Source organism: Mandrillus leucophaeus, unplaced genomic scaffold (genome assembly GCF_000951045.1).
Source record: "Mandrillus leucophaeus isolate KB7577 unplaced genomic scaffold, Mleu.le_1.0 Scaffold122, whole genome shotgun sequence".
Taxonomy (NCBI): Eukaryota; Metazoa; Chordata; class Mammalia; order Primates; family Cercopithecidae; genus Mandrillus; species Mandrillus leucophaeus.
In genome coordinates, this window is record NW_012100543.1 from 5,710,826 (window position 1) to 5,722,316 (window position 11,491).

An 11,491-nucleotide genomic window follows, 5' to 3' on the forward strand; every position below is an offset into this window, starting at 1 on the left:
AAAAAAAAAAAAGGCAGGCTAGTGGGAGCAGGAAAAAACAAAGAGATAAGGCAAGTAAGCATAAGCTATACATCTGCCTTTCTTCATGGTCCAAAACATATAAACAAAAGGAAGAAACAAATAAGCCATAGGTCTACTTTTCTTTATGGCCCAAGACATATGGCTCTTCTAACCAGATAACGTACTTAACTCACAAACTTCCTGCTTACCTTCAAACGCCTCTATTTATCAAACACTTCGGTTGACAAAAAAAAAAAAAAAGGAAAAAAAAGCAAGTTAACTCCCTGCTAACTTGGTGTTATCAATCACTCCAAGTTCCAGTCTATAAAATTCTCAGCAAGCCTTTGTTTCCTAGCAATGAGCTCCTCCTCTGCTGATTCTGCCCGCTGTTCCCTGGCAACGAACTTTCATACTTTCTTTAATCTGTCTTTTTTTATCTACTACTGTCTTGGTAAATTCTTTTACTCCCACACCCAGAAAGTCGTCGCTCACTCGCGACACGTTGAAAGAGTTCTTTCAACCCTGTACTTTTGCCTCTGTCTCTGCTCATCCCATTTTCCCCTACTTGAAATGCTTCTCCAGTGGATTAACATTCTGCCAGTTGTTAAAGACCTAGGGACAAGCTCCACGTCCTCCAGGAAATCCCTGCAGACTCTGGCCTTCATTGCCTTTTCTGAGCGCCTGTAGCATCCTTTCTCTGTTACCTTTCATTGGCTTGATCCCCTGCATTGGATAACTTTGGTAGCTTATTTTAAAACCACTGTTTGAACTCTCTCTACGTGCTTGGCAAAGAATACACAAATGAACATTAGCATTTCAGTGGGGTACCTTTACCGTTTCTGTTTTATAGAAACTGACTTGATAAGACAGGCTCAGTGACTTGACTGATCTCACGTAGATTAATTAACAAGGAACGCACCAGGACCGGGACACAAGTCGTTCCCAAGACAAGCAATAGTCCCTGTCCTTCCTACTCATAAAAGGGTTAACCTAGCATTTCCTTGCCGCGGTCAGGGTCAGTTCACTCCACTCCCTTCCCCGTGAATCAAAAGCGGCCGCGGCTAGGGAAGCTTGTCCTGTGAGGGATTCCGTAGAGGCACTCCTCCACTGCTTGAGTCCCGGGTGAACATGGCGGCCCCCGAGTCAGGGCCGGCTTTGAGTCCAGGCGCTGCAGAGGGTGAGGAGGAGACGATTCTCTATGACTTGTTGGTCAACACCGAGTGGCCACCGGAGACTGAAGTACAGGTGAACCAGGCCCGTCTACAGCAGCAGCCAACTTGACGCGGCCGCTTCGTGGGCAGAGCCACGTAGCAGGAGCCACGTAGGGGAGTGAAGCCGGGTGGGCGGGGGGCCTGACTGGCTTGTGTGGTCGCCCTGGCAACGGCACCTTGGGCTACCGGGGGTCTGGGGCTCCTAAGGCGGGGTGGGGTCGTGGTCCCTGAGATTCCTCCTGGGCTCAGAATTCGGTTTTTGGGGGCTGGAACTTCGTGTTCTGCGGAGCGTAGGATCCCGCTCTGGTTGTTAGTTTCTCTCTGTTTTCGGAGGGGTGCAGATTGTTAGTTTCACTCTCTGTATTCGGAGGGGAAGGCACAGCGCTGGACTAAAGGGTCCTTTCTCCTACCTGGACTCTCGGTGGTCCCTTCTCGCAGTCTGGCTAGGGCTAGTACGGGCGGACGCTTAACGGTGTGAGAATTTTCCAGGACCTTACAGTCTTCAGCATCTGGCAGGCTGCTGCAGAGTGCGGAATCTGAGCCTTTACGGCTACCTGGGGCTGGATCGCGCCAGTTCTTGTGTGTATCAATAAAAGAGCATTTAATAAGGGTGTGCGTGTCCGTTCGTCCATCTCGGTGTCCCAGATGCTGTGCTAGGTGCTGAGGATACAGAGATAAATATGCTTTCGTGGAGCTTCTCCTCTAGAGGGGAGACAATCCTGTAAACGTTATTCATAATCTAGCGTTTTATGCGCTATGGTTAGCGATGTGAGCAAAATGCCACGGAAGTGAAGGGTAAAGAACTGCTGACTGGGATTGGGATCTCCGCTAGAGAAGGGTTATAGAGGTTGATAATTTATAGACTGGATCTTGGGATTATCAGTCATTTGGTAGTGAGGGCCTCCCGGGTCTGTGGTGAAGAGTAGGAACCACGGATCCATGTTTATTTAATAGATATTTATTGAGTGCTTAACACATGCCAGTTACTGTTTTGGACCCAGAGGAAGCAGCCAGATCGAAAAGAACCTTTATTAAAGATTATGTAGTCCAGCCCATATGAGTTATCTTACATTTTTTTTATGAGTGTTTCTCTTTTTCAGCCTAAAGTTTGTATTTTTTTCCCCTGTAGCCTCCTTCCCACTGCAGTTTGTGCTTATTTTGAATGATGTATTTTGTAGAACGGGTAGAGATTTGCATGTTTTGCTATTTAATTTCAAGTGCTTAGTTTGTCTTAATGTGAATATTTTTTGGGTTATGCAGCTAGGAAGCTGTTGCTGCGGCAGCTGGTTAGATAAGTTTTCACTCCTTAACACTTACTGGTTAATTGCAGTAATGTTTCAGAATGCTTAGCATAAATTGATTCCAAGAAAGTAACCACAGAATTAACTTACTTTGAAACCCTTAGCACTTTGTTTTGTGTTTGTGTGTTGGGAGTCGGGGAGTTCTATTGATTTCTGTATTCTATTGATTTCTGCATTCTATCGATTTCTGCATTCTATTGATTTCAGCTATTGAACTATAAGCTCTTGGAGGGCAGCTACATCTGATTCATCTTTATATCCCTCCCCAGGGCCAAATTGTGTCTTGCATGAATCCCACCATCAATTCTTGTTTGTTGAGTGAAATAACTTTTCTGTGTTTTTTAAAAAATCTGTCTACACTTATTGTGTGTCCATTGTGCTTTTCTTGACAGCACTTTAGTGCACCTTATACAGTGCCTAGTGTCATGAACCTACCCACAGTGTGTTCAGTTTATACTTATGGACTGGAATTATTTAATATAGCAATTACGTATCGGTATATGTTTTGTTAGTAGCATTGTCTGTATGGATATACAACAGATAGTCAATGAATTTGCCTTGGAGATATGATCACTTTTCCTGTGAGCAAAACTTACAGCTTCAATAGAGTGTGCTGAACTGGCAACCAGTATGGTCTTTGGCCTTGACTTCTCTTGTCTTTGGATTGGTATTTGATTTGGAAACAGTTTCCAGCTTCAATCTTTGTTCTTACCTGCGAGGTTAGTCCTGACATGTGCCTGTGGCTCTGCTATGCTCCCTTTACTCCTATTGTCCCCCATCCTGAGTCTACCTTTTTTTTTTTTTTCTTGAGACAGGGTCTCACTTTGTCACCCAGGCTGGAGTGCAGTGGCATGATCAGGGCTCACTGCAGCTTCAACCTCCTGGGTCACCTCAGCTTCCCAAGTAGCTGGGACTATAGGCACGCACTGCCATGCCTGGCTAATTTTTGTATTTTTTGTAGAGACGAGGTTTTGCCATGTTGCTCAGGCTGGTCTGGAGTTCCTGGGCTCAAGCAGTTGGCCCACCTTGGCGTCCCAAAGTGCTGGGATTACAAGCGTAAGCCACTGCACCTGCACATTCAGTCTTTAAGTAGTTTTAAGACACTGCTTCCCTGTGCCCAAAACTCGGAATATTAGTAAATAAAGATAAGTTTACATTGTATAAGTAATACTAGTCTAATACTAGAGGATTCAAATGTAAGGGCTTTGTTTTAAATTCCAGCCTAGAGGCAACCGAAAGCATGGTGCATCCTTTATCATCACGAAAGCAATTCGAGGTAAATATAGCTTATTTCTCTACAGTAATGATACGGTTAACAGTTAAAATGTGTTCTTTGGACTTCTGGTGTGGAGACTAATAAAAGTGACGTGTTATCTGAGTTTAATTATATATATTTATGTAGACACACATATGTATGTGTATGTATACATTTGTATATTTACACATGCACATTTTTAATGCAGCTTAAAGTATATAGCCTTGGTTTAACCATTATGGGTGTATTCTAGAACAGGTGTCCCCAGTTCCTGGGCCGTGGACTGGTACCAGTCTGTGGTCTGTTAGGAACCAGGCTGCACAGCAGGAGGCGAGCGATGGGTGAGTGAGCATTACCACCTGAGCTCCACTTCCTGTCAGATAAACGGCAGCATTAGATTATCACGGAAGTGCGAACCCTATTGTGAACTGCACGTGTGAGGGATCTAGGGTGCGTGGAAAAATTGTCTTCCACAAAACCAGTCCCTGGTGCCAAAAAAGTTGGGGACCGCTGTTCTAGAAGGAATGAAGGTCAAAGCCAGTATGAGTCTCAGAAAGTCTGTGGATGTTGAAGGTGAAAATGCCCTGAGAGACTATTTTAAGGGGTTTATGTGATGTTTCAGATACATCTGGTCAGAGATACTCAAATTACACATTTGGTAAGCCAGGGTATTCATTTAACTCCTGACAAATTTTACGTATGAACTAACAAGAGTCTGAGAAAGGGTTGAGCACTAGGTTTACTGAGCTGGTGCCATGACAGGTTTACCATATTAATTGATAGAGTCCTTTTATCAGACCAGAAAGGGTCGGTTACTCCTTTACGTTTTTAGATAAGAAAACTTGCCCAAGGTCATTCATTTGGAATTTGACTGCATGTCTTTCTGGCTCCAAAGTCCATCCTTTTATACCAGTGAATTTAAGTTCATTATAAAGAGAAAATTCATTTTCACAGAAGTACTTGAAATTAACTATAATCTTCTGATTATACTTTTATCTTCTGATAAAATTATAGTTAATTATAGTTAATTTTATCTTCTGATACAAGAAACACTAGCATATTCAGTTTTCATAATGACAAATGCTTTGAATTTTGAGAATTTAGAAAATGCGTACAAATAATAAAAATTCATTGTAGAAAATATAGACACTATAGATAACTACAAATTAGAAAAAAATTTGTCCTTGTCTTGCTACCTAGAGAGAATCTGTTATTCTTTAGATCTTTTTCCATTGATGTATACCTAACTGCATACACAGGTACACACATACGTGTACATTTAAAATAGGATGATAGAAAGCATTGTCTTTTCATAGCGTGTTAGAGGTTTTGTTTTCCATGGGCTTTCCCATTTTAGGTATTATTATTTTTAAAATCTTTGCTATGAAGTGTAAAATAGTATCTTGTTTTAATTTTTATACAAATATTTTGTTTTTTAAGGGGTGATTATTATAACTTCTAGTCCATGGTTTCATGAAAGCTTCTTAGATTAAATTTAACATCTCAAACCACTTTTATTTCTTGAACAGTTAGGAAATACCTGAAACTTTTGAATAACACAGAAACTTGGAATTTAATAAATATATGACCCTGTAAATGTTATAATGTATATTAGGTTATATTTAGTCTCTCATTTTAAGAGTTGTGTTATTTTTTTTAATGACTCACTCTGTAGTATATTTTAGGTTTGTCATCTATAAATCTAATTTGAAAATGATTCTTGAAGAACAACTGATTTATAATTGGCTTTGCCATTTCTTTTAATTACAGATCGTTTATTATTTTTACGCCAATACATCTGGTACAGGTGAGTTTTGGTTCTTCAGATAAACAGTGTGAACATCAAATATAAACAATATTATTCTATATATGATTTGTTTTCATAAATGAATTCTAGATCATGAGAAAGTTGCTGACATTCAGGCAAACTCAGCATGAGACATTTCAAACATTTAAGTATAATCCGACAAGATATCTCAGTAGACTTAGGGTAGTTTTTGTTCCCTTAGTTGCTATTAAGAATGTCTCATGACAATTTCTGCTTCCTCTGATGACTGTTCTCAGGCTTGTCTTGAATGTCCATATGAAGCATCTGTAGCTTGCATACCTTTTAAAAAACATTTTTGTTCTTGTCGCATCATCTCACTTGTGGTTAATATTCAACTGCTGTGTATCAGAGAAGGTTCTTTAGGTTTCAGTTCTTGTATACTTTTTAATTCCTTGAGTGCTAAGTATATTTTCAGGCAGGATGCTAATCTCCAGCTTTAGAAAGAACAAAGAAATGATTATTATGGCAAAAAAGTTATAATTCTGCTTTTAGATACATGCGTAGGAATTGTTTTATAGAATTATTTAGATAGATTGCTTTTTCCCTGGGAATATCTTGTCATAAAGTTCCAGAGATAATATAGTTCTGTAGAAGAGACCTTTGGCACTTCTCTAGGACTTGCTCCAATGTCTTTCTGCTTTTACTCTATGTATGTGTGTATGTGCATACATATGTATATATGTGTGTATATGTATGCATGTTTACAATTTCTATACTTAATTGTATCACTTTTTTATGGGTGTGGGCTATGATAGGATAGAGCAATGAGTAGGAAGAGAGAGTAGAAGGAGAGGATAGGAGTATGGGAGGTGGGCTGTGTTTTCTGACCTCTCCAGGCGACAACTTGTTAGTCCCGAACACCCTTGGATAAGATGTTAAGCTTGTCTTGTTCAGGTTACTGCTTGATAATTCTTTCTGTTATTTATTGAGAAGGAAGACTCAAAAAGTTAACTCTGATACAAGCCCTATCCTCTGTGTGAGAATCTTATGATCAGGCGTCATAAGTAAACAAGGTATCTTTTTGTCTCCCTTCCTCCTGAGAAGCCTTTGTCCTTGAATTGGCTGTGTTGATCATTGTACAGGTTGCAAATGCACCATGAAGTGATTAATCTGTCTCATGATGTGCTACTTTCAAAAAGATTATTGTTCCATTTGTGCTCCCGAGTTTATGGTAATTAAACCCAAAGGTTCTGGGGTCAATATTTGTTTCAAGTAGCTTTTTCTTATTTTTTTAAAAAAGTTCTTTTCTTTTAATTATGAAATATAAACATACTGAGAATTATTGACAATATAATAAACCTGTATCAACTAGCTCTTTTTCTTTTTTTGCAAAATGTTACATCTCAAGTCCTTTACCTTTTTCCTTTCCCTTCCCTTCCAGAGGAAATTATCCTCATATAGATAGTATTCACATACATGTTTCATATCTTCATTATATTTTTGTAACTGCCTTTTGATATTATTTTGTGTTTTAAAAAATGAGCATAAATGTACTGCATGTATATATGTATATATTTTTTTTTTTTTAAAGAGAGGGTCTTATTGTGTTGGTCAGGCTGTAGTACAGTGGCTCTTCACAGGCAAGATCATGGTACACTGTAGCTTTAAACTCCTGGGCTCAAGCAATCCTCCTGCCTCAGCCTCCCGTGTAGCTGAGACTATAGGCATATACCATCGCGCCTGGCCACTAACATTTTGAAATCCTATTTTGTCTTTTCTGATTTCCATAATATATTTTTTTTCTATTTTTCTTTCATGGAATTATGTTCTTTATTCTTCTTTTCCATCTGTTTTCTTGATTTCTTCAGGTGTTAGTCCTCTAATTTGCTGTGTCTGCTTACTCACTTATGGTGGGTAGTTTCGTGTCTTTTGTGAATGGTTTTATTTTGAACTTACGCTTGCAGATTCTTCCGTCACGTGAGTAAAGTGAAATTGTAATCTGGTCTTGCATATAGTACAGACTTGGACTTTCACGTTTTCATGGGAGATTTGATTCCGGTCCTCCACAGAACCGTGGTTCCAGGGAAGAAGAGAGTCTGTAGTCTCCCTGGGCTTATGGTGAAGTGTTTCTGGTTCCTTCAGTGACCTGGTGCAGTCATTGCTTTTGCAGGATTCTCACTTCCAACTCCTGTCCTCTCTTTGGTTCAGTGGCTCATTTCCTAGCCTGCGTGCTAAGTCCTGTTTTGAGTCCTTGTCTCTCTCTTTACCCTGTGCCCAATTCTAGCTTTCAGTGACCTTTTCATTTCTAGTACTTGGAAATTTATCTTTCTTTCTTGTGAGTTTAACTCGGTGCTAAAATTTGTTTTTGTTACAGTTGAGCCAGAGTTCCTAGGTAGTTAGAGCAGAAAGGGTTGGTGTAAGTGTACTCTGCTCTGTCATTGGTATGCTAGATGTCTGTTTCCTGGGAAGTACATAACTATACCTTTGAACACACCACTGTGGTTTTTGGAAATAGAGAAATATATATGGTCAAATTTCAGCTACCAAATAGTAACTTTTGGTTTTGGATTTGCTAATATTCAAATTTTGTATTCTAATGGAAAAAAAATCTCTCTCTCTCTCTCTGTAAGTATATGTGCTCTTTGTCTGCTTATATGTGGTTTTCATGAGTAGATTTTAAGCTAACTAATGTGTTGTAATTTCAGCCCTGCACCTTTTTTGCTCCCTGATGGACTGGTTCGCTTGATTAATAAACAGATAAACTGGCATTTGGTACTAGCAAGGTAAGGAAGTGTAAAATTCATATGTATTTCTATCTGGATTTGCTTTTACATTTCATTATGGATGTTAATTTTGGAATCCTCATGGCTTTCAGTCTTTTTATTGTATGTAAAGCTCTTTGTTGCAAATATTTAGTATTGTTTAAACATGTTAATTCATGCTGTATTAAATCATTTCGTATGCTTTTGTACCTATATCCTCATCTAATTGTAAGATCAAAAGATGGATAATTAAAGCATGTGAACAAATTTAGAAATGATTTTTAACTTATTAAATAATTCCATCTGTGTTGAAAACTGCTACAGATATTGGTAATAGATTTTCTTCCCCCTCTTTCTTCTCCATAAAAGCAATGGAAAGCTTTTGGCTGCTGTTCAAGATCAGTGTGTGGAAATCAGGTAATTGTTAATATTATTCATATTCAAGATTTCCTTTGAGAAACGTTTGTTACTCTGTAAATGGAAACTAAGATTTTTATAGGGGGTATATTTAAAAGGATTTTATTTTAACTCACTTAATTTTGTGAGTATCAAACACCAACTTATGCCAGTTGGAAAATTAAGGATGCTTTCTCAGAGTTATATGCTTATCTTTCTCCTTCCCCAGATCATTCTGTTGCCTCTTAAGAAATTTTACTTTCTCGGTAAACGAGGCCTATCCTCCAGAACTGTGGAAATCACTTTGTTTGACTATTTACTGCTACATCAGCCAAACAGACACTCAGGAAGGTGTAAAAGAGTAGGGATGGTTCAGCACTTTGGGAGGCTGCGGCGGGCGGATCACAAGGTCAAGAGATTGAGATCATCCTGGCCAACATGGTGAAACCTTGACTCTCCTAAAATTACAAAAATTCGCTGGGCATGGTCGCGTGCACCTGTAGTTCCAGCTATTCGGGAGGCTGAGGCAGGAGAATTGCTTGAACCTGGGAGGCAGCGAACCGAGAACTGGTTGCAGTGAGCAGAGATTGTGCCACTGCACTCTAGCCTGGCGACAGAGCGAGACTCCATCTCAAAAAAAAAAAAAAAAAAAAAAGGGATGGTTTTGGTCTGTTGGTACAAAACTGTAGATTGAATATGGGTGTTCAAAAGACCAAGGTTACGTATTACTTGAGACCAATTATGCTCTCTGTCCTCTTGAGACATTCAGTGGTATTATATACACATCTAAAGACGTCTCTAAACTGGACTTTTCAGGTGTTTTATTTTTAAACAATGTATCAGTTATGAAAGAAATATCCATAGCAACTAAGAAAAATGAGTTCATTCTTTAGGAAATGTTATTAGGAAAATCATGTGGAAGAGGAATATATTTACTATTCGTTAAGTGGAAGTGGACCGTTATAAAGGTCTTCATTATTGTCATCTTCACATGGAGTGGGCTGAGGAGGAGGAGGAAGAAGGGAAGGTGGTCTTGCTGTCTCAGAGTGGTCGAGGTAGAAGAAAATCCACATAGACATGGACCTGCACAGTTGAAACCTGTGTTGTTCAAGGATCAACTATAGTAATTCCATATTTCCTTGAGTGCACATAGCGAAGTTTAATCTCTTTATACTGGATATTATTTTCCTCCTTTATAAATGAGACCATACCAGTTTTTTTGATATTCATATGTATCTGTAATTATTTCCTGGGGATAACTTTATAGAAATAGAATTGTTAGGTCAAACGCTACAGACATGAAGGTTTTGGATAATTGTTATTAAATTATTTTCTAGGTTTACCAGTTTTCATTTTTAAACATTTTATAATAATTATGCTACTTGGTATGTATTTCAGGATCACAGATTTAAAACAGGTTATTGATTTAAATATGGTGACGTATTAAGTCTCTTTGATTTCTTAAAATACGAGTTTTTTCCCCTAAGTGATCAAACTTTGTAATATGATACAGACCAGTGGTTCTTAATTAGGATTGATGTATCCAGCAAAAAAATATTTTTGCTTGGGCCCCATCCCAGATTTCTTGATTCAGAACCTTTAGGGATGGGGACCAGACATCTCTATTGTATGAAAAGACCATGGTAAATTCACTTAGGCTGTGTCACTATATTCCATGTATATATCTCCATACAAAGTAGCTGTGTATCTGATGCAGTAAGAAGGTTGGAAGAAAATATTGTCACTGACAAAAGGGTCATAATTGAGCCACAAAACCATGTCTGAGAGGAGAAATGATTGAGCATTGTATATGGAGACTATCTAGTCCACAGTATCTGGTATTTTATGGTTCTATACAATGTTATGATAAAACTTTTGCCTTGATTTTGCATGTTTTACAGGTCTGCAAAAGATGATTTTACATCCATTATCGGGAAATGTCAAGGTAAGAGTTTCCAAAATATTTAAAGAATGAAAATTTCAAGTGTGCAATGGTTTACAATGTTTCTTAAAAGTTAGGATAGATATTAAATGTTTATTAAGGATTATCATGACTATTAAAATAATTAAACAACATAACTGCTTTTTTTTTTTTTTTTTTTTACTGTCTTAAATATTTTGCTTTAAAATGGTTCATTTTGGTGAGATTTGGAAACTGGGTTCCAAAAAATGTCTAAGCCAGTTTTGGGATGAAGTATTTTTAACTGTCTGTAGCCTTTTATTTTGGATTAAATGCAGAAATAAATAGGTGTAAGTCAAGAGTTAGAAACAGACTAGTAAAAAGTCTAGGATTTGGTCATTTTTAAAATATATTCAGCAAAAATTTACTGACTGTAATTTATGTGTATGTGCTGTTTTGCTGGGTGCTTGAGGTATGATTGTGAGCAAAAAGACCTGGTCTTTTATCTCATGAAGCATATAGATGCTCAAATATATAATTACAAACTTTGACAAATCTAATTAAGGAAAAATTAAATCCCATGAGATTTCTCAGCCAGGGGTGGCAGATGAGATGGCTGAGAAAGAAAAATGACTTTTGGAAAGCAACTTTAAGAATGAGTAGTCTGGGCACAGTGGCTCATACCTGTAATCCCAGCACTTTGGGAGGCCGAGGTGGGCGGATCACTTGCGGTCAGGAGTTTGAGACCTGCTTGGCTGACATGGTGAAACCCCGTCTCTATTAAAAATACAAAAATTAGCCAGGTGTGGTGACACATGCCTGTAATTCCAACTACCTGGGAGGCCAAGGCAAGAGAATCGCTTGAACCTGGGAGATGGAGGTGACAGTGAGCCGAGAT

General features: G+C 38.5%; 1 protein-coding gene across 2 annotated transcripts in view; it reads left to right on the forward strand.

Moving 5' to 3' along the window:
• The first annotated feature begins 1,090 nt into the window (after window positions 1–1,090).
• NBAS (neuroblastoma amplified sequence) overlaps window positions 1,091–11,491 on the forward strand; it is a 466,664-nt gene continuing 456,263 nt past the window's right edge. For both annotated transcript variants that reach the window (XR_001005077.1, XM_011971446.1), the window contains exons 1-6: window positions 1,091–1,245; window positions 3,734–3,788; window positions 5,538–5,574; window positions 8,241–8,318; window positions 8,667–8,714; window positions 10,595–10,638. Coding sequence is in view for 1 of the 2 variants with exons in the window: in XM_011971446.1 (XP_011826836.1) it covers window positions 1,129–1,245; window positions 3,734–3,788; window positions 5,538–5,574; window positions 8,241–8,318; window positions 8,667–8,714; window positions 10,595–10,638 (379 nt within the window). In the remaining variant the exon portion in view is untranslated. The remainder of the gene's footprint in view (window positions 1,246–3,733; window positions 3,789–5,537; window positions 5,575–8,240; window positions 8,319–8,666; window positions 8,715–10,594; window positions 10,639–11,491) is intronic.